We start from the raw sequence: 23,143 nt of genomic DNA, 5'->3' as shown, positions 1-23,143 counted from the left end.
CAGTCTTTCACTGTCTGTTCTGCATCCTGCACACATCCATACCGAGCTTGACAGCACGCGAGAATAACAGAAGACGGAAAGGACAATCCTTTAACTTAAAGTGAGTGCCGAAAATCCCTTTGCGGTGCACATGGGCGCCGCCATATGCAGCTCGAGTATGTGCACCGTAACGTTTTATACCCGTGCACGTATACTTCATCATGCTGCGTTTCACGGACCATCCATCATGCGTTGATGTGATAACGTGGCCTGTCGTCCCCGAGAATCGCGCCCGCCCTCCCCAGCCTGAAAGATCACGGCCCGTTAAGCCCCCCCCCTTAACGTCTTCCACATGTTCCCGCACACAAATGTCGTGTTCTGCTCCATAAAGCAGAGGAAGGCTCGCCCTCCTAGTCGCACGTTATCCCCGCACCATCTTTTACATCTCAGGTTGCAAGAGCACATCCTTTTACACGTGATCACTCATCTTGTTTGCCCAAGAAGCTCCTCATGGGGCCCCTGGTCTACTCTGGACGCCATATCTCCTTCTGGACTTAAGAAACGGGGACGCTTGATAAAATCGGACAGTCTGGCTGGTGTTTACGAAGGGGAGAATAGAAAAGTGACAAGTCAGAGAACTGATGGTTCTGCTTGGCGTAGCTTGGACAGGTCATCATGACAACTGTTCAATTCCATATGCGCATCTGCAACACAGCCGGGATTTAGTCCAAACATCCCCGTTTACCCTCTCAGAGGTCCGGGACTCTGGTCTGGTTGAAGAATTCATGCTTCCCTGTCGACTCAGGGAGGCTGATTGATAAAGCATGTGTCTGGATCAAAGATGGGGAGCAACAGCTAAGTCGGAAAGCCTCTCGAGTAAAGCCGAGCGTACAAGGCGCCAATAAAGTTTCAAGCGCAATTGCAAGTTGGCCGCCTCACTTTTTAATCAGTGACAATTTCAAGACTTATTTGTTATGCGCCGTTGTGGCGGTAACAAGGATCAATTGGCCACTTTCGATCGGAGGAATTCCTGATGTGTCAGAAATTTGGCTACCCGAAAACAGATCTCCTCCAACCAAAACTAATTTTACGAATAAAGTTCCTAAACCCTGAGCTATTTCGTCCTACTTTGTCTGTAGAAAGGGGATACTATGTAGCTGATCAGATTTGTTCCTTTCTACGCAAAATGTATTGACTTTATATGTAATCACATCGCTATTGACAAGAGCTATTTCCGGCTAACATGCCTTCTTGCTGTTTGCATCTATAATTGGCTGAAGGTGTGTGGATGAAAGGTCACAAAGTTATGCTGAATTTGAATTAAGGATGTTAGAAATAATTAAATAACACACCAACTGTAGCCCGTTCTTTTTTGATGTAAATAAAATGGTTTTCGGACTTTTTGGCAGTAAAAAACGAAGTAAAAAACTACACGAACATTATTACTTTGGTATAGGATGGTTGAGGGCGCGGAGGCGGAGCTTCCGCCTTGCAGCGTAAAGTATCTTCGCTCTGACACAAGGCAAGACCAAATATATAAGCTTTCAGGCTCACATATATACACCATAACAGCAAAGAACGACCTCGGCGTGAACGAGGTTGTGTTTATTGTAATGCCTTATTTCGCCGATTCAATCATTGACGTTTCAAGGTAAACAATGGTCCTAAAGGTTCATGGTTTTCAAAACCACTTCAACTTTTCAACAGCAGTATGAGCTGTTTTTTGTCTTTCACCAGAGCTTGGAAGTTTGAAATGCCCAGAACTTGAATGGTCCCGTTTATCTTACGATAAATCATCTTGATTAGATTTGCAGTTTCTCTGCCCAACAGATTATTTTCGTTCGACACCTGTCATCCCATTTTTAAGCGGGACTGCTGGATCATAACCCACATTGGTTTTGATCCAGCCTGGCTGTCTGTCTGGACCTTACACCAACACATAGTTTGTAGTGCAGCCTCTATTCATCATGAAAGCCACACCTCAGATACATTTTGAGTCTTTGCTCACTTTGAGTTTGTGTGTTTTCTTTTTTTTTCTTTTTTTAGGGGTATTCTTAGACAGGTTTTTCATAAAGTATTCTCTGTGCTGACGTCCAGATGGGTTGGAGACAGACTCTCGGGCTGCCAAGTGGTCCATTCAGAATTGTACGCCATAGCACAGCTCATCACATTTCTCTTCACACTTTGCTAATTCCATATATTCTTCCGAGACCATGTTTCCTGTTTGTTCAATACACTTGTCACATTCCAGATGCCAGACGCTATTGCTGGGCTTCGACTGTACTTTCTGGCTACTATATAGGATACGCCTACGCATTCGAATGAGATCCAATACTAGTCCTATATTAAACTTAAGTGTGGTACACATATTGTATACCGACAATTTGAGCATTTTTCTTCACTTTTATAGTCAGCAAAAGCCCGACTATCAGGTGGCGCTAAAAAAAAAAGATCCTTTTTCCTCTCCGATCTGCTCAAAAAACAGTCAGCACAAAAATCATAAATGTTAAATTTGTTCTATATTTCTGGTCACGAATCCTTTGTGGTCAACAACGAGCTTGGCTGGGCGACGGTTTGTGTGATTGTGATTGGCAATTTAAGACTATGCTCCACTGTCAACATCATGTTTCTGATTGGACATGTAGCTTGCAGTGGTGTAGAGCAGATGGATCCAAATGTAAACATTGCGCTTTAAGGATGTGAAGGAATAATATCCTCACCCATCTGTTCAAAACCAACAAATTCCTACCAAAATTAATATTTCTGCCTCTTTAGATTCCGACTTGTTTTGAAGTCATCCGCTCAACACAGCCATTCATTGTCTTATTGTTTGCAATTGCAAATATTCCCACACACTGCTGCTTTGTGTCGGCCGCACTCATTTTCCTCAGTCATTGAGCAAGATGAGCAAGCGCACTTGATGCTGAGCAGGACAACAAGATTGGCTCCAGTGACCTGATTTAATTGTGGAAGCCTGTTTGAGGGCGCGGGTGGTGGCAGCGGTGGTGATCAGTGGTGGAGGGGTTGCGATGGGTTTCCCTCACTGCGGGGGACAGCTCGGCTTTATAAATGCACTACTTACTGAATTTTCTGGATGTTAAAACTTTTTCACTTCCCTCTGGGCCACTGCAAAGCAAATAAATTCCTGCCTTTAATGAGGCTGTGCCGCTCTCCGGTGGAATTCCCAAGCTTTCAGGGAGAAGGTACGCCTCGACACGGCTCTCCATTCTTATATCCCGTGTAAAGAAGCGGGTTCATCCAGAGGATACTCTGGTAGATGAAAGGCGTAGCAGCAATTGCTAGGCTAATCCTTATCTATTCATTCATGATATTCCTACCAGGACATTGTATTAGCAACGGAGGTTTTGGGGCGAGAAGGATGTTCCCCCCACCCCCTCTATGCTGAGGTCTTTCCGCTGGCAGCCGCTTTCCCACAGTTTGTTCTGTAAAGCCCTTAGGGATCTTCTGGTTCTATCCAAGTCTAGTGGAGCTGGAGGAGGTGAGATCAGACATCAAGCTAATGAGAAAGTTGCTCAGTTTCATCCGCTGTGGAAAAATAGTTGAACCACTTCCTGTGCATCTCAGCAGTACAGTGATTTGACATACTGAATTAAAGGGGACTTTGTATGGAAAATTGACTTTTTGATAGTGTGTATACAAATTCTGGAGTGTTTGCCCACCCATAACTTAAAATTACACGAATTGCGTAGGGGCTTGTATGTCGGCGATCGTTAATTCATGAATTTGCAAATGGAACGGGCTCGGATATAGGGGGTGCCAAAAAATATTCCGTTCTATGTCGGCATCTGTTGTGCTTCGCACAGCACTGAAAGTTAAGTAGAACCGCATGGAGTTTTGCTGGCTACACAGATTAGCGTTAACTTCTAGAAGTGACACTGGTCAAATGTGGGCCAGAACGCATACACTTGCCGGCGAGATCCAGCCCGCAAGAACGCATACACTTACTGGCAATATGACGAGAGGGCCAGTCGTCATAGTATCAAAAACTGTACTTGCCATTGATCCGGCAGTATATGGGGCAGGATATGTAGTCGCTCACTCGCCTGCCCCTTTAAATGGACTGATTGTGCTATAATTCTTGATCAATGTTTTTTTTTAACATCCCCGTTTCACAAACATGTTATTAAGACACCTGGAAACTGGCTTGAAATTGTGGGGGAAAAAAGTCAGGAGATGTGCCTTAGGTCAGGAACCGACCAGGTTTGACAAAACATCATTTACAAAACTCCTCAGGGCCCGACATGAAGCAAACCCCGACACTGAAGCCCGGGAAACACTCACTTCCTTCCGAGACCAATGTTCTGGATTACTGCAGGGCTGTATCGTCTCTACCGAGAGTCTCAACGCTTCGGTCTGTGCACATTCAGCCGTGCCTTGACACACACCAGGACCTCTTGATTCCCCCTCCTTAAAAAGAACATCTTTTCTCTGCAACTCCAAGAGCTGCCTGGAACACATTAGTCGCGGTTATTAATGAGATTGTTTTGATGCCTCCTTCCTCTTGTCTTGGATTTTTCCCTCCCTCCCACTGTGAAACTACAAGTGATGATGGCTTAAATAAAAAAAAAATAAAAAAAAACTGCTAGCTCAGAGGGAGATAGAATGTGCAAAAACATAGAAGAAAGAGTCCTTAAAGATCACTCTTAACCCCTCCTGACCGCACGGCGTGATGGTATGCTCTTGGCAAAGCGCATGGTAGCTCTCGCTGAGGTTTGCAATGTAAAAAGTGGTAGAGATTAAAAAAAAAACCCAGCTCTGAGTAGACAGGGGATGCTCATTAAAGCATGTGAAGAATGCATGCGCACATCTGTAATGGCAAGGCAGTAGAGTACAAACAAGGCTTAGCTTTTAACATAAAAGGTTAAGGTACTTCATTTGTCACAGACGGAAAGTGTTCTCTGCAATCTGTTTACACAAACCATGTGCATGAAACAGATACAGTTTGGTCCTCGGTTTACGGTCCCAACATATACGGTTTGGAGTTTGTGAATGGAGCACAGTGACGACAGGTACGGCCATAATTAACGTTTTCACAATTTTTTTTTTTTTTTAGGTTATTGATAGACACATTTCAGATAACATACAAATTGTATTATTTTTGCAACCATAAGAACGGAACTCTGTTAAAATGCTGACCACTTTTACAGATATTGTTGTTATAGACAAGTATTTTGTTTATGTTGCGTTCTTGTACATTTTTGGTAAATATTTGACTTCCTGTGTCGTAGACTGTGGCACAAGACCTCAAATGGGACTTCTCATGACTTTTATGTTCGGTGATGTGTATGATGCCACTAACACAGATCCACATGCTGATCGACAAGTCTAATTCAGCAGCTTGCTGATGAAGTGCTGCATGCATGAGTGAAAATACAGTCTATGCATTTGCTTTCTTCATGGCTGTTTGCGTTTGCCTTTCTTAAACATTGGGCTCAACAAGTAGCCGCACCTAAGCTTGTCTCTAGTGGCTCCTTTTGCGCGACACAATAACACCAACTCAAAATGGATGGTTGCATCATTACCCTTAAAATGAAATGGCTTTGGCTGAAAGATGATGATTTAGAAAAATGCGCCAGAAATGCACGCGAACATGTAGCGATTACTCTCCGTAACTTCCACGAACAACCAAGGGCATCTTGGCTCCCCCGACATGTAAAGCTTGTTTCTCAGTGAAGATGTATGACTTGAAAATATTTGCTTGACACTGGACTACTTTCCTATTTAGACATGACTTTTTCAGCAAATAGCCGTGGATAGGTTCCATAGAAAATATTTGAATTGGTAAATAGGAAACTGTGAATTATGCGTGGGATTACTGTACCCCACTTTCTAGAACATTATGACTTTGGCTCGAAGCAGGATGTGACATTTAGACATCATGAGGGACATCTGCCTCTAGAGCAACCCTCGGTGGAGAAGACATTTTACAAGGCGCGCGCTCCTAAAATAAGCCTTCTTAACCTCCAGCAGAGCCCATGCGTGGATGTCAGCCTTGATATCTCTGCCTTGCGACCTTCTTACTAAATATAGCGCCCTGCGTATCGATTTTGGGGACGCAGTGGATTTGGAGCGCGACGTCGACATCGATGACCTATTTTTGACAGATTGCTTGCAATTACATAGCTCCTCTTTTGTCTCGGGGACCGCAGGAGGCAGCAGATGCGTGTGTGTGCTCCGAGCAGACACAACACAGCTCAGTCTTTACGTAGAGTGGGCCAAGAGTCGTATATTTATGATGGGCTCGCCGCAACACACAGCGAGTACACGTTATGTTCCATGCAAGGGCCCCCAAGTGAATGTGTACAGAAGCCTCACTTTAATGACATTTTCATCACAAACTGGAGCTCGAGTGTGATTCTCCCAGTTGTGAGATTAACGGGATCACTCCGTAGTCGAGTGATTAGCAACGGCTCATTCACAGTATCGTACCTCGCTTCTAATAAAGGCCAGCGACAGGGGAAACGTGCCTGCCAAAAGCTTGGCAAAAAGCAGATTTAATTCCATCTGTGAGTACGTGATGCCAGCAGGCGGGCTTCCCACCAGTGAGCGACTGGCTATGATTCCACTCATGCCTCTAACTAACGTCATTATCCGGCAGCGTAGGTCACTGTTTTGTTACCCAGGAAATTTGCAATCCGGGAATTATGTCATGTTGGGGACGGATCAAAACATATGTGACTTGCCTTACCAAATAAGTCACTTGTGTCGAAGATATAAAGTCCAATAAGCCATATTGTAAAGGAAACTCAGAGAGCGCAGACCTCTGCCGAGAATGGAAAATTCTAATTTTGATGATTCCTAAAGTTCAGGTTTTCATCGTTAAAATATTTTGGTATCCTAGTTTTTGATATACAGTATTTACAGTTGCATCTGTTATATAGGCAATTTCAAACATTTTAGGGGTCTTTAACTCATTCACTCCTAGCCATTTTCACTGAAGCAACCCCCTTTGCTCCCGGCTGTTTTACTGGATTTGATAGATTTTGCAAGGCCCACGGAATATTGTGTTCTATTGCAATAAAAACATAGAACCTACCAAAAGAAAGATTAGAGGCACTTCTTTCATCAGGAATTTCTATCTGTATCCATTTTGCAATGATTAGCATTAGAATAGAGCTAAGTTTCATCATTATTATATAAGGGGAAAGAGCTCTTTGCAACACGGCCCCGGTTGATCTCGTATACTCTGCTGCCACCTGCTGGCCGTTTTTGTAATAACTACCATTGCTTTAAGCATCCTCTTCAGGTCAGAGGCTGCATCAAAGCCTTCTGTATGCTCTAGCATAAAAAACAACAACATAAAAAACGTATAAATATGTTTTTGGGACGATGGTAATGTTTAAAATAAAACGTACGTTTTTGGAAGCAAAGAAGTTATTTGCCAAGGGCTCAGTGCCTCTCTCCCACGAGTTGTTGGGGTTTATTATACACAAAGACCAATAATCTGGCCTTATTTAAGCACTCCCACCCTTTATCGAAATCTATATATATAGTCCAAATAATCAGTGTCTCTAAAATATTATCCTGACCAATCATCCTGTACCGGAAAGGGTTTAAGGGTTGTTTTCCCTCTGCGCTTTGCTTGAAAAATATTCAAGGCCAACAACTTTAAATGTTAAACCTCTTCAATATTTACAGTCACAAATCCTCACAAAGAAACGTTACCTTTGGGACCTGTTCTACTTCAGACCAAAATCTCTCTGTAATGAATTCCAATGTGCCTCACTTTCTTGAAGGCACCATTAACCAATGATCATTTCCCAGATTCATTGTAATAATCAGTTAATGTACTAATCAATTATGGTGCGCAATTGTTTTACTCTTGCGAATAGTCGGTCACCCAGAGAGGCACATTCCTTGTATTCCTCTCAGTCTTCCTTAAAAGAAATGTCCCATTTCCCATCCTTCCAAGTAACAGGCACAATCGGGCCTTTGTAAGCCCGGCTTCTCTGTCGCCGTGCGCTTCTGCTGATACGAGTCTCGTGCAGATAGTGTGGCCCCGCTCTTGGACTACTACTAAGCGCCGGCTAATTGAGCCTGTCCAAGCAGAACCTGTTAGTGTGCTGATAAGAAGGTATTTGACCTCGGCGGAGTCCCCGGGTGCTGCGGAATACTTTGCAGTGCTAGATGAAGCGTAGACGCCAAGCATCTCCAATGGTGATTGCTTTATTTGTGCTCACTCTAACCCAAAATGCTAACATCTTTATGTTGACGTCATTAGGAAAGCATTCTGGCTTTGGGGAGCAGATTCTCTTCACAACATCTCTGATACATGTTATAAGCTATGTTGACTTCATCTTAGAAAAGCTTGCTGCAAATGGGACTTTCATATGTCTTTTTGGGCCAAATTGAACCGTTTTGAAGGTACAGCAATGCAAAAAATTTTTTTTTTGTTTTTTATAGTTAATTAGGCCATATATATATATATATATATATATATATATATATATATATATATATATATATATATATATATATATATATATATAATGAAAAACTTTGTTATAAGCTATGTTGATGTCTTCTCATCTGGAGTTTCAAATTTTATATTTTTAATCGACCTATTTTACAGTTATAGAAATTAAAATGTAAAAATAGACTTAATGAGTGTTACTTCAGAGCGTTAAGTTAGTGATAGACTACTGCTAGTTCCAATTTACATGCACATTACAAATTTGAGTTACATCGGCAGCGAAGGACTCGAACTAGAACGTCATAAACCAAAGACATTGAAAATAGTCCATTTCTCATATTTGCAATGGATTGTTAAATAGTTTGTAAACAATGTTTAATTGGATTTTTGACACCCTGGGTCAATTTTGAAACAGGACGTAACAGGAGGGTTAATGAAATGCGTACGTCTCAGTATACATGTCTAGCTGGCAGTTTCTCTTATGCTCCTTAAAACTTCATGTTGTCCTTACTTTCTATCTGTACCAGACCTGATCGAATGTCCTTTATTACTCTCTGTGTGAGAGTCTTGAACCCTCACACATTCCCAAAAGCCCGCATCTATTTTGGCATTCCGGCCACGTTTAAACATGTGTCGGGAATTTTTGCACGTGGCATTTCCATCCAAAGCCTGCCAATGGATGGGGATTTCAGTCTTGAGTAGCAATGACGTGCCCCCCCCCCCCCCACTCCACACGCACACACACACATGCACACCCCTCTAGCCTTCCTGCCATAATCCCTCTGACTCCAGGAACCCAAAACTAATCTGCCACAGCCTCCTCATCACATTGCAAGCTTCTGCAGCGCTTACATTTAGTCGACGACTACTGTTTAAACTTCAATGCATATTTACGTCTGTAAACAAGCAGAGTGAATATTTCCTTCCAGCAAATTGCCAGTTCACGGTAAGCCTAACATTGGTGATTTATGTTGCAGTCCTGAGTAAAGTACACAGTAGCCATCCCTAAGAAGCTCGGGGCAAGTACTCTTAGTCCGGCACTATATTTTTACAATGAGCCTGTTTGTGCAAACGTCAGATGTGTCATACTGGAATTTGGCGAGTTATGCCAAGGAAGAAGATGAGGTGGACTAGTGTTTAAGGAGACATTTTGCATTTTTTCCAAACAGTTTCCAGGTGTGTTAATAACGTTATGACCAGGAGTTCACATAAAAATTCTGGTATGGTTTTCAAATGAAGACCAGAGGTTATTGTTTGGTGCTAATTTTTTTTGTAACACACCGGCCTCATGGATGAACTTAAAGACTTACGGCACATCTGGGCAAGGTAGGGCCCGTGGGAAAATAGTCTCTGCAGCCTTTATGAAGTCCAAATAAAATGTCATGTATGCATTGCTTTTATTTTGATGTGCACACTTGTCAAAAGCGCAAGCAAACAAAAACAGTGATTTGTTTTCAATATTGGCAACAAAGATTGTTATTGTATTGAGTGACTTTTGCAACCAAAATAAGGTGACCTGGAGTCGGACTCAAGTGCAAAAGAATGTGATTGCGACATCCCTACAATTTTCAGTAATGTCTCCCCTTTAAATGTTATTCTAAAAAATGCCATTTTACATAAAAAATACGGAACAAAAAGAATCTTGAATGTCCTCTTGTGACTTTTTTTGTTCAGACCCTGAGGTTCTGTCTGTGCTGTAGGTAGTCCCTCGCGTTAATACTGCATGGTTAAATCGATACCTCCAAATGACTGCCATCTTTTCTTTTTGGGCACAAATCACCTCAGACACCAAGATTTGTATTGAGGTCCTACGGTGTACTCTCAGCAGCAGCAGCAGCAAAACAGTTGCCAAGGCAACAGAGGTTTTGCCCCACCCCGCCCCCCCCACCCCCCCCCCGGCACTCTTCCCTGTGTGAGCCGGGTACTTAAATGCACTGACCTCCTGGGTCTGGGCTGAACAGCCTCCATTGATTTGGACAAATAGGGGGGAGCGCGGACAGCCAAGGCCTTCCTGTTAAGGGTTAAGGATGTAGTGGAAGACGGCGGATGAATAGCGGAGGGATGCCGTGTTTTAGATGACTCAATGACACATTTTAAAGGCTAATTAGTCCATCTCTTCACTCGCGACGCAATTTCTGAGGCCAGTGCCTCGCTCCACGGCCACAATTGAGCTACTTAATCTGTGCCGCCTCTAAATAGCATCTATTAAAGCCTTCCAATGAATCACCTCCCAACAATAGCAGCAGGTGTAACGTTGCAGGGAGGAGGCGGCCGGGTTTTAACGTGCGAGGCGTGTCTTTCTTTTTCGTCAGTCGGGCCGCGTACAAACGCAAAAAAAATCTCCTTTTGGGCTGTTTTGCTATTGCAGAGCTTGAATACTTCATGAGCTGATGACTTATGCATTTAGCACATGTGGGTCACAAAGCAGCAGCATATACGGACGTGAGTGGTTGGTTTAGTTCCACCTGCAGCAGTTATTTATACTTTTTGTGGCTGACAATCAGAAGTCACCGTTGAATGTTAGCATCCATTACCAATCGCCTTCGAACAAATGTAGCTCCTCCCCAACATACAAAATTTGTCTCAATCGAGACGTGTCGCCATTTTGCGAGTGCTTCACCACAAGATCTCCATTGCGCAATCGTAGCATTGCAATCCATTCGCTACTAAAGTAGCAGTAAAGGGAGAAGGTGATACTGTCAATTCATGTTGATCCTGTGTCTTCGCCTTACACACCTCCCATGTGTGTTGGTGGGCTAAGTGACAGAATTCAGCACCAGCTGCTCTTTAACAAACCTCCCCCCCCGCCCCTCCATCCATACCCCTAACTAACCCATGAAGAATAAAGCACGGCTTCTTCACCCACCCCCTCCTTTTCCCCTTCTTGTCGCCACTGACTGGACGACACGTTATACAGCCTTTATGCCACCTGTCCGTCAGCTCGACTGCACCTCAGGGAGTCTCAGTCACGAAGATGGGGGCTGCCTTTGTTTGGATTGGACTCTGTAAAGAGAACCACCCTCCGTCCCACCCCACCACCAAAACCCACATTACCCTCCCTCTTCTACAAATACGATTCAGGGTACAGAATGGTGGCTGCTGCTGACCCACGGAGGGAAGATTGGAATCAGCAGGAAACTGATGATATTTTTTGGACTTGGGGCTCGCCGGGAGGTCGTTAAGTGAAATCTGGACCGGCCTGCTGCGTGCGGGTCACTGAGGTAACCGGTCCCTGTCCGCCCCTTCTTCCTTCCACTGCTATTCATGACAGCATCACGGGGAAGCTAACTTGTCCGGGATGACACTTGCCCCTGTTGTCCCTAGCAACTCGTCCTTGAGGGGGGAAAAAAGGACACCATTGGGTAAAATCGCAGTAAGGGTACGTTGCAGTGCTACGGAAGAGTATTAGGGCCAGTGAAGTGACGGGGAAAAAAAGGTTGACAGGATTCTCACTTTATTCTTAAAATTCTGACTTTAAAGTCAGAATTCTGACTTAATCACAGAATTCTCACTTTATCACTTTCATCTTAGAATTTAATAGACTTTAAAGTCAGACTTTAAAGTTTGAATTCTGAGAATAAAGTCAGAATCTGTCAACCTTTTTTCTCTCTCTCTCTCTCGCTCTTCACTGGCCCTAATCCTCTTCCGTACAGTGCAGATAGATTTGAAAGAACCACACCAATGGCTTTGCAAGTATGTTCAATTGGTACAGTATTAAGCATTTTAGCTCATCAGAAGGCTGAAGATATTTTTGCTTACGCTAGCTCCCATTAGGCTGGATAGTACCTGGAGCTTAGCCCAACAGACTTTGGGGGAAAAGATCAGCTCAAGTCAATAAAAAGAAGAGAAGTATCTGAAATGAACCTGGTTGGAGTTTCCTCAAAGTGACCCAAATGTGTGTCTGTGGACAAATAAATCAAATAAATAAAAATAAATAAATGTGTTCATGTCAGTGCACCCTTGAGAGACGATCAACATTTCCCATGTAGTGGAGCGGGCGGAGTCCTCCTACATTCTTTTCTTTGCCTCAACAATGACTTCTGACATTTGATCGCACCCAAGTCTCCTCGTTTAGCCTTTTCTCTTCTCCTTCAACTGGAAACAGTGCACATCCTCTCGGGCATGTCATAAATGAGAGGGTCTCATTTTCCCCAACACCAACCGGTACAATGGTGTGTGCTTGTCGTGACACGACAGCGAAAGTGTGGAGTCTCCGGTTTCTGACACGGGCGTTGGAGGCCTTGAGGTTGAGTGAGGGCTTTGACACCAAACTGTGATCACTCTGGCCAACTTCCAGATGTGAAACTGGGGAAAGTGGTTTTGGTGAAGCACCTTGACTAAATAAAGACAAGTGGGAACGAGCTTGTCTTTACAAAGATGGTCGCAAGATGTTTTTAAAGACAAGTGGAATCAAACCGGCGGAACGATCGCAAGAATAGGAGGAATCTGATTGGTCGTGAAAGGGTAAAAAGGGATGGGAAATTCACAGGCAGGCAGAGAAAACATAGCTCTAAGACGGGAAAATTCAGGAGCAAAATGGGCTGTTCCATTTGTAACTTTCACTCTAAAAACAGTTGGGTCAAAAATAACCCAACTATGGGTCAAAAATGGACCGGTCCTCTACTTGGGTCAATTAACCCAACTTTGAGTCAAGAAATAGGTATTTTAGTGTAAAACAACTCTTTAATATTGGTCCGATCCTTTACTTGGGTCAAAAAATTGGGTCATTTTGTATAAAACAACCCAAAAAGTTGGGTCATAAAATAATCGGTCCATTTTTGATCCATTATTGGGTAACTTTTGACCCAACTGTTTTTAGAGTGTACCGATGTTGAATGGAAAGTTGAACTCAAATGTCGTTGTCCCATACTTCCCTGTTGACGTCACCAAACATTGAATTATCTAAATGCATAAAGCCGCATTGGTCGTGCCAGCACGACACACCATGAGGATGGCAATGTCTTGCTTCTCGGATTATGATGCATAAATTTGACGGAAAGGGCTCAGTTGACCATTTGTATCTATTATTTAATTCCCACCCCTCTCGTAAGCAAAGTAACAAGAGTTTGAGTGACTTCATTAGCGGCATGCAGGCTCGTTAGCTGACCAGGTTACTGTGCCATATTTTCAAATTATGTACCATTATGTGCATAAAGTGACATTTGTCCTGCGCTGCTAATGATCTGTCATTAAAAATAATGGAATATGCCAGAATGTGGATCCGGGATGCCGGCCCGCTCTGCTGTAAATGGAGATGAATAGCGACAAAGGGGACATCTGCAAAGCCCACCCAACCGTACCCCACCTGATCCTACCTCGACATCCTACGGAGCTGTCATTTATCACCCTGCAAGAAGCGGCCCATTATTCCGCCTTCTCCCCCCCCCAATGTCTGTAGTCTTGTTGGTTTTCCAACGCTGTGTGCATATGTTGGCTGGGCCGGCCTGTAATTTCTCCATTCCACATTTGTTTCTCCCCTCTCCCATGGCCAGTGGGAGCAGGAGTTCTGTAAAAATTCCAGATGTTATTGCAGGGCCGCATGAATGGCTCCACTGATACTCGGCTTTCATCTCACTTTCCTCTCTATTGACAGATGGTAGTTATCACACAGTATGGAAATACTGCTCCCCCACACCCCCTCCCACCCATCCCTTCCCTCTGTGGTATTGAAGACCTGTTGAACATCACGAGAGCTTTGCAGCCGCATCGGAGTGATTCACTCAAGAACTATCAAGGGGGCTAAGGTTCTGGAAGTGGAACAAAGGTTGTTGTTTTTTTTTGCGTAGCTGCATGTATGATTAAATGAATTAATTGACCGTTCTGTGTCGTGTCAAGTGCAGTATAATAACCCTCGGTGCTTAGGCAAAGCAAAAGAATGTTACGATTTTGGTTACATCATTATTGCAGGAATATACATATGAAGTGGTGTCCAGATGCACATGTGGCCTGAAAATATTAACGTGTTCACTTTCCAGCTGTTTTCAAAGCGTTGTTCCCCGTGTTGCCGGAGTATTTTGACTGATCTTTCAAGGCTTCATTGCTTTAGGGTAGGGGTGTGCATCTCGCCAAGTCTAGAGGATTCCGTACGTATCTCGATACGTAAAGTGTAACCGTTTAGTTCGATTCAGTATTGTGCGGCTCAGTTCGAGAGGGTATGATGCGATGACTTTCGTGTCGTTTAACAATATGAATGAACATGTCAAGTGACTCTAAATGTGGCATTTCCTTCAAAGATATATCTCTCCAATAAATGACGATTCAATCTATTTTAAAGTGGAATGATTTGATGGACTTATATCTTTTAAATCTGATTTAAATCAGTTTTTTTGGTATGCCCCAAGGTTATAATTCTAACTCATTTTTTTTCTTCACAGGTCTAAGTAAAAAATAGCCCAAACAATAGCTTGTAACTCAAAAAACGTATATCTCAAGACACCACTGTATATAAGTATATATTTTTACGGCCATTTGTTGAATGATCGTCTTCTATTCGGATCAGCACAAGATGGTCACCCTGTAGAGCAAGCCTGCAAAGTAATGTAGCACACAGCGAAACGTTAAGCTGCAAACTGCCTGCCTCTGCCATCTCGACTTCTATAATTCATAGCCAAAGTTAAGCCGATAATGAAAAATAAGCCCGGGAGCTGGGAAATAATTTTCCACCTGTTATTTATTGCGTGACCAATATTTCCTTTAAGAGGCACCGCCATCGCATTATGTCCTTGTAAATATCAACCCTCGAGATGGGTCCTACTTGGGCTCCTGTACTACATTTTATAAGGTTGAGCCCTGAAAATGATCCTTTGGGCGGTGGGGAAGATGGACTTTTGTTTTATTTTTATTTTATTTTTTTCTTTAGCTTATCACACATGAACATGTGGTAGGTAAAGGGTTATTTTCAGCATTGAACAAAAGTATTTTTTCTCCAGTAGTTGTGTAATGTTTGCAAAATTTGAATTTACAAATCCAATTATAGGTCTCTGGTCTTTCGCAAATCCCATTCATCGAGTATATGTAGTCTAAATTTAGTTAGCGGCAGGACAAAATCTCTATAAGGTTCATCTTTGGAAATGGCCAACATCGCCCTAACTCTTTGATCTCAAGCAGGCCTTCGTTCACACAAACCCAATCAATTCTGTTTGAACAAAAACTTAATGCGGCAGATGCTTTGGAGTGTACGAAAGAAAGCTTTACTTGTACCAGCTTCAGGTTGTTGAACATCATAATCCTCTGCTTGAAACCTAAATGTTGCTTACAAAAACTGCAAAAAGCTCTCAAATGCTGATGACCTCACGTCCGTCCGAATAACACCTGAAACTAATTAGGAAAAAGGGGTGTTGTGACTTTTGGGCCATGCGCTGTATATGTATACTGTGTACTGGAGCGAAATGAGCTATGCTCATGAAAGACTGTATTTAGTTCAGCTAAGGCGGCCGGACCCTCTGAGGATGATGTAACCTCAGGGGTCATTCCCCAGGTGCCCCAAATTTCCAGATCATCTGCCACTCACAGTGTCTGCCGAGGGAAGAATTGTGATGTGCGCTGAGGGGGAAAAGCTGCTTCCGCCTCATCTTGCACCTTTCTCGTACTATCACATACACAAACTTAAGCGGGGTATACACACACACACACACACACACGCCGATAATCAGGCCACATTTGTGCATTTTTGACTCCCTTGCAATAAAACACAAACAGTACTTTGCTTGCGTTAGTCTTACAGTGATTGGTTTATTTGTTCAATATTTATTGCGGAAGGCTTGATCAGGTACATTGTAAATATACGACAGCTTTGACGTAATTAATGGTGTGCCTGAGTCGTGTTTAAAAACCATTTTCCTTTGGTTTGATAAGTGAACTACTGTACATAGTCTCCTATATAAAAAGCCTTATATAGTGGACCGTGCTACTATGGATCGAGCTGGCCCACAAATGGCAAAAAAATCCGTGTTTTTTTTTTTAACCCCCGAAATTTTGTATGCAAGGTAGTGCAAATGAGTGGATGAACACAGCCTGTCCAATCTTCCCCTTTTTTGTGAGGACCCTCACATTTTGAAAATGGCTTAACTCATTTCACTCCTAGCCATTTTCACACTGCTGTTTTACTGGATTTTGACTGATTTTGCCTACAGAATATTGGGGGGGGGGGGGGGGGTGTTTCTGCTTCCGTTTTGCAGCAATTAGCATTAGAATTAGCTAAGTTTCATCATTATTTACAAATCTATTTAGAATTGTGTGTAATTGAGTTTTGTTTTTTTCAACATGACCCTGGTATATCTCCTTTGCTTTTCTGTCACCTGCTGGTAGTTTGTGTAATAACTACCATTTCTTCAACCGTTCTTTGCAGTTAGTTGAGAGGCTGCATCAAAGCTAAGTATGCTCTTAAAAAAATATATAAATATGTTTCTTTGGGACACTTAAAACATTTAAAATATAACTTATTTATATGTTTTTGGTTAAGATGTATTAATAAAAAAAGTTTTTTTTTTAAAACAGTGAGTGGGCATTCTCTCTTTAGATGTGTGCACAAGCAGGTTGTGTATCAATAAATTGATCATTGGGGTGTCCTAAGCACAAAATTTGTCTTTTCTACCAGGCAGTTAATTAAAACGACAGAGTTATCCGCGGGAGCAGAATGGCAGACCCGCTGACTGCACCAAAAGCTAGAAGGGAGAAAGGAAATAATTTGTGTGCATGTGTCGTGTGAAGCTAATGCCAGTTGTTTAATGGCTTTCGCACAAGCTTAATTTAATTAGGCAGCAGGACCGTGGTCCTAATTGAGTTGCAAACATTCCGTGTTGAACACATTGTGAGCTCGTGTTCCACAGGGGCCGAGGGCTGATGATAGAAAGAAATAGAACTCGGGGCTCCACCAATACCACATTAAAAAGGTATCAGTCATTATTTTAAACAAACACACACAAAAAAAAGCACTTTGGGTTCTAGCACATCTGCCTCAAAGTGAAGAGGTTGCGAATTTCAGTTGCTTTTCCGCAGGTAACTTGGCTAGGTTCAAGACTCTAAATCAGGCATGTTTTTTAAGTTGTAATAACTGTCTTTACCACTAGATGGCAGACACTGCCCAAGCATATCTCCAATTGTATTTCTGCACAAGAGAGGAAGAGAGTGCAGGTGCTGGCCAGAAGTCAGGGCTAACTAAATTAGTACAACTAAATGGTGTATTTCCAGTCAAATATGAATCTGCCTAGTATGCTTATACCCAGTAGTGTTGACAAAAAAAAGTGTGCCCCCCACCTCCATCGTTTGATTCCCATCCCTGATGTTAATGGTCCATAGGTGTGTATGCATGTGGCCTCTCTTCTTCCCAGCAGTGATTCCAGCAACACTTTTATAGGAGACAACAAAGCCTGTTGAGACCCCGAGGTTGCCGGCTGCCCACTGGAGCGGCAGTCGCAGCTGCATTCTGGGAAATACAACATACACACACACACACACACACATGTTGCATGTGACAGTGTTCATTTTCAGCACTTTCAACACTTTCTGTTCCTGCAGTATTCACAAAAGCTCGCACCTCCAGCATCCCCCCCCATTTGTCTTTCACACCCTCAACAACCCACAAACACTGAAACACACACACACACGCGCATGCCCCTTCCCCGTTTTTGTTTCTACCTTGTATTCATTATGTTTTAGGGTAGGGACACTTGATCGTGACCATCTTGTTGGAATTGGTTAAAGGGGAGGTCGAAGGCTTTTGATGCATGGGTGGTGTGAGGGCAAATGAGGTATTGTGGAAAGATCTGTGGCATGTGGCCTTGGGGTACTCACATTCAACCAACCCATTTTTAAATTGTAAGAGACCCCACACATGAAGAACAAACAAGTGTGGGTTTAAATATACAGAAATCAGTTTTGTTGTTGTTGGGTTTTTTTTTGGGGGGGGGGGGGGTTATGTCGAGTACACCACAGATTTAAGAAGAGCAGTATGAGTATGTTGATTTTTTTCTCTAGTTATGTGTGGGGTCTCTCACATTTGATTTTTTTCATTTTTTTTAAAGTGTGATAAGTGTCGGTAACAATTTAGCAAATTTACACGACATAAATACTAAATTATTCTGAGAACAAATAATTTTCCTCATCATGTGTTTCCATTCTGGTTACACACACACGTACACACAGTGCAGCTGCAGGTCTCATCTCCACCGTGTCATAAATCTCCCCATGTGTGAGGTTGAGATCCAGGAAACCTTTGAAACAAAAAGGGAGCAAATTAGCTGCTGTAAAATGTGATTTGCACCCTGACTCACCGTCTAGTTTCCATGTGGTAAGTCTCGTTAAAAAAATAATCACAAACGAAAGCCCTCGCGTCGCAATGTGTTATTAAAAGTGGTAAAACACGGACGGGCCCAAGAAGCGGGAGGCGTTAAGATTCAAATGAGGGGATATTTTTGGAATCAAACAAGGTTTTCTTGAGTTTTCACCACAAATAATGGAATAATTTGAGCACAATTTGAAAGGAAGCCTGAAATGTTCCTTGAAAGCTTGTTTTCTTTCTTTTTTTCTGTTATTGTTGTCGCTGTGAGGTCTGACAGCGCGTATGCTCCACGAAATCAAACCACGTTCGTGACAATGTCTTAAGTTTTACGAGGGGAAGTTGCAACAAAAAGGGGCAGCTGTCGCGGGCGAATATTTATACCCATAATTAATTCCTAGGGCTTTCTAAAAGTTGGACGAGACAACCGAATCCAGCGCGACTTCAAATGCCGCCTCGTTCAGGGAGAATTAAAGCTGTGATCTGTTGTTTTAATCACAGCCTCGCTTACATCTGACATCAGACGACTCCATGTCTGTCATGTGGATGCCCAGGGGGAAATTCCCCTTACGCCCTCCAAGCAGATGACAGAGAGGTGCAGCGAGACGTAAAACACACATCCTCTTTAAGTGGATTTGATGCGGCAGGAATTACGGAAGTACGGAAGATTCCGAAGCAACACGCCGACGCTAACGAGTTATCTGCTGAGCTCATTTGAATACACTTGCTCGCAAAAACAGCAGCACATAAAGTCATCGCCCGGATGTCGTAAACAAACATGAAGAATTATCTTTGTCACATTTCGGTTCTGTAGGGTTGGGTTTTTGTTTTGGTTTTGGGTGTTCATGTTCTTTCTTGTCCGAGTGTTCAGTGTGTTGTTTTGTCTTTCCCCTCGTCTCGTTATGTCTAACTACGTCCACCTGTGTGTGTCTTCCCTTCCCCAGGTGTGTCTCATTAGTGTTGTTTTTTTAATATAGCCTGTTGTGTTTGTCCAGTCGGTGTGGGTGCATTGCCTATGTTATGTGTGGAAGTTCATGCGACAAGTCTTTGTCACCGCCAAATTATCATCGCCACAGCTAAGTCGACATCGTCACAGCTAACCAAGTCGTCATCTCCAAAGCTGACCAAGTCGCCCTTGTCACAGCCAAGAAGCCATAGCCCAAGTCAAGTCACGCCACAGCAAGTCAAGTGAAGGCAAATCAGGTCCTGTCACGTCATACTCGTTCCAGTCATGGCAACCAGTCTACTCACGTCCCGACCAGTCATGGCGACCCGTCCAGTCATGGCGACCCGTCCATTCATGATTGTCTGCTCACCTTTCTCCCTATGTTTCATTAAAGTTTCTCATATTGCACCTCATTCCTGTCTCACTGCCTCGCTTCCCCACATTTGGGTCCACCATCCCTCAACCACTCACGCCCACTCTGACAATCTTACGTTATGTGGAGATTGATTAGTGAGAGTTAGAGTTTAATTTTAGGGTTTAAATTCAGTTTAGGTTGAGATTAAGACATTGAACTTGGGAATTGCCATACAGTACATTACAATAGTACTAAATGGGGGGAAAAAATGACATTTGTTGGAAAATGAATGGAGAAGAGGCTTGGGAAGGCGACAAAGAAAGCGTCTTGGATGTTTTACGCACGGTGGGGAACTATTCATCACTCGGCGGCAGGCCAAGCAGCTCGTGAATATTTGAATATTAAAAAAAATCCCTGCGGTAGCAAAAGACTCATGGAGTTTTATACTTGCTAATCCCTTGCATTCTTTTCATTGTCGCGATTGTCACAGCTGCGGCACATCCATCATCAGCTGTGCCCGAAGTAAGACGCTGAAATTGCAAACACAGACATTCCCGACCTCTCCCAGCTCTCCCCTTTGTTCCCACCAGTGGACCCTCGACAAACTCCCCCGACCCTCTTGCCCGTCAACACGTCTTTTACGCCACTTCTTTCCAAGTCGGTTTGATGGCAATTCCCCCACCAAGCGGCTTGGCCCGGACTTCAACGAAATGGTCGACTGGCACTGGGAGTGTTCACGCCTCACGTTTCACTCGGAGCATAACGAAAGAGAAAGAGAGCACTCGAACATCAATCATGGCGGAAAGCAAACATGTCAAAGCTGCTTAGTGGCGTTGACAAGTGGAGATGACTTCATGTGGATATAAGATATTTGTGATAAGCGAAACACACGCTGCCTTGAAATGCTTGGAAAGGTGCACACTCTGCAAGTAGCACGTAGTACACCGTTAGCATAGCATGATTCTTGGAGTTGTTTTTAACTTACTGTCAAAATATTCTCAGTCATCCAAATCAAAATGTTCATTTGTTGAATTTGTGTTTTTTCATGTTTTTTCAAAAACATTCAAATATGAATTAGGCAGATATGCTTTTAGGCTAGCATCATGCCAAGTGTCTTTGATTCAAAGTCAGGCTTAGGTTTTGAAACTAGGGTTATTAATAACGTTTCAAGCCACAGTTACGGATTCAAATGAATGTTACAAGCCAGGGTTAGGATTAAAAAAAAAAAAAGGTTTCAAGACAGAATTCCTGTCTCAATTTGGGGTTTTAAGATGTGAAGTGTCGGGTACAGGATGCTTCAGTACAGGTTTTGCCGTCAGTGTCTTCTGTCTGGGACGTACAGGGGAGACTCTTAAAAGAGCTCCGAACAGCAAGCGAACCACTGCATATGCACGATAGGCAAGCAGGGGACTGTGAATTATTCACACGAACAGCATGTCGCGCTGAGAGCCGCCTCGCAGGCGAGCCACCGCTTCTGTGTTTGGACGACTCACTCACTTCATATCACTTCAAAAGTGTCCACAGCAAACAAGTCTCGGATCGATCATGATTAGGTTAGGGTTTGAAACTAAGGTTAAGGTTACGGCGGGAAATTAGGTTTTCAAGCTATGTATATATACCGTATCTTTTTACTGTGTATACATTTACTGTATATAAATAATATATATATATATACAGTATAAAATATAAATAATCTGTCTGAGTAAATACTGCAACTATTTAACGCTCATCCTCGTGTCTTTTCAGCGTGCGCGTCTGGATTCTTCAAGCCGACCCAGGGAGACGAGTCGTGCAGGCAGTGTCCCATTAATAGCCGCACCACCAGCGAGGGAGCCATAAACTGCGTCTGCCGCAGTGGCTACTACCGCACCGACTCGGATCCCTTACAGATGCCCTGCACGAGTATGTATTACATTGTTTCACCGGTTTATCTACCGCGGCCCCAATTAAATTAAATTGCCATTCATTTGTTCCAGCTCTCTGCGAAAACAACAACAAAAATGATAAATTTAAAATGACACTGTATTGAATTGAATTAATAGAAACAGAACAGACAATTAAGTGATAAAAGTGGCTTCATGTTCGATAAATAGCTAAATGTGCATCATCAACTTGCCCAAGTGATGACATTTCGCTACCTTCATTTCCCCATTTTTGTTCACGATGGTGCCTGAAACTATTTATTGTGTGTTCAAACGTGTTTATAATTTGTTTAAAGCGTGTGTAAGCTTTACAACATTTTTGCATGGTCTTTCCACCCATCACTAAAACATATGCCCCACAATCAATAGGGGGTTCACTGTATACTGACTTAAATTAAGTGTTGAACATGTTGTACACAGGCTCTCTCAAAGACGTGGCTGTCACGTGTTTTGAGTTAATAGTGCGCATCTTCCAAAGAAACGCTCAAGGGCAGGCCGGCCTGTCCTCGACATCACACGGCCCCGATCAGAGGTTACCGGGCCGAGCCGCGGTGCATTGAGATTGGGGCCCACCGTGGCTCTTGTCATGCCAATGAAGCCGCTTGGAATTTGAATGTGAATTTGAAGCCCAAAGGAAGGAACGCAAGGATGACGGTGAAGGTCGGTGGTTGGAGGGGCGAGGGGGATTGGTCCAGCTAAAACAAAAGCGAGCGAGGACCAGAAAAAAAACATCCTCATTCAAAATTTCGGTAGCGTTGCGTTTCCTTTGCTCCCTTCTGTGTGCGCTGAAAGGACGAGATGATGGCCCCCACAACAAAGGGGATTTGCATAAGCCCGGCACTGGGAATCAAGCAGCTGTTGTCAACCGGAGAGAGCAGCGGCGTCACATCATTCGCATTTTGCGCAGCACGACCACCGGCATGATTAAAGCGGGGCCCGCCAAAGCCACCCGCTGAAGCTAATGTGGGGGGTTTTAGTCAGTGGTGGGAAGTAACCCAGTACAAATATTTTGCTACTATACTTAATATTTTCCATGTATCTTTTTTCTAGGGCTGAAGATTTTATTGACTTCAAATGGGCTAAGATATTAGGATATTATCATAACTGCAATATCACAATATTGCCACGATGTCGTCGTCATGTCACAATATTAAAAGCAGCATGTCTGGTAAAAAGGCAAGGTTGTATTTCATATGTGTAGTTCTAGCACCCTCTGGTGGTTAGTTTAATT

General features: G+C 43.2%; 1 protein-coding gene across 4 annotated transcripts in view; it reads left to right on the top strand.

Annotated features, from left to right (window-relative positions):
* ephb2b (eph receptor B2b) overlaps nt 1-23,143 on the top strand; it is a 135,411-nt gene that overhangs the window by 73,269 nt on the left and 38,999 nt on the right. For all 4 annotated transcript variants that reach the window (XM_086086104.1, XM_086086103.1, XM_086086102.1 and 1 more), the window contains exon 4: nt 21,737-21,892. In XM_086086104.1, the coding sequence (XP_085942230.1) occupies nt 21,737-21,892 (156 nt within the window). The remainder of the gene's footprint in view (nt 1-21,736; nt 21,893-23,143) is intronic.

This window comes from Leptonotus elevatus, chromosome 10, assembly GCF_054856555.1.
Source record: "Leptonotus elevatus isolate MCC_2025b chromosome 10, RoL_Lele_1.0, whole genome shotgun sequence".
In the NCBI taxonomy this organism is placed as follows: domain Eukaryota; kingdom Metazoa; phylum Chordata; class Actinopteri; order Syngnathiformes; family Syngnathidae; genus Leptonotus; species Leptonotus elevatus.
This window is presented reverse-complemented; position numbering and strand designations above follow the sequence as displayed.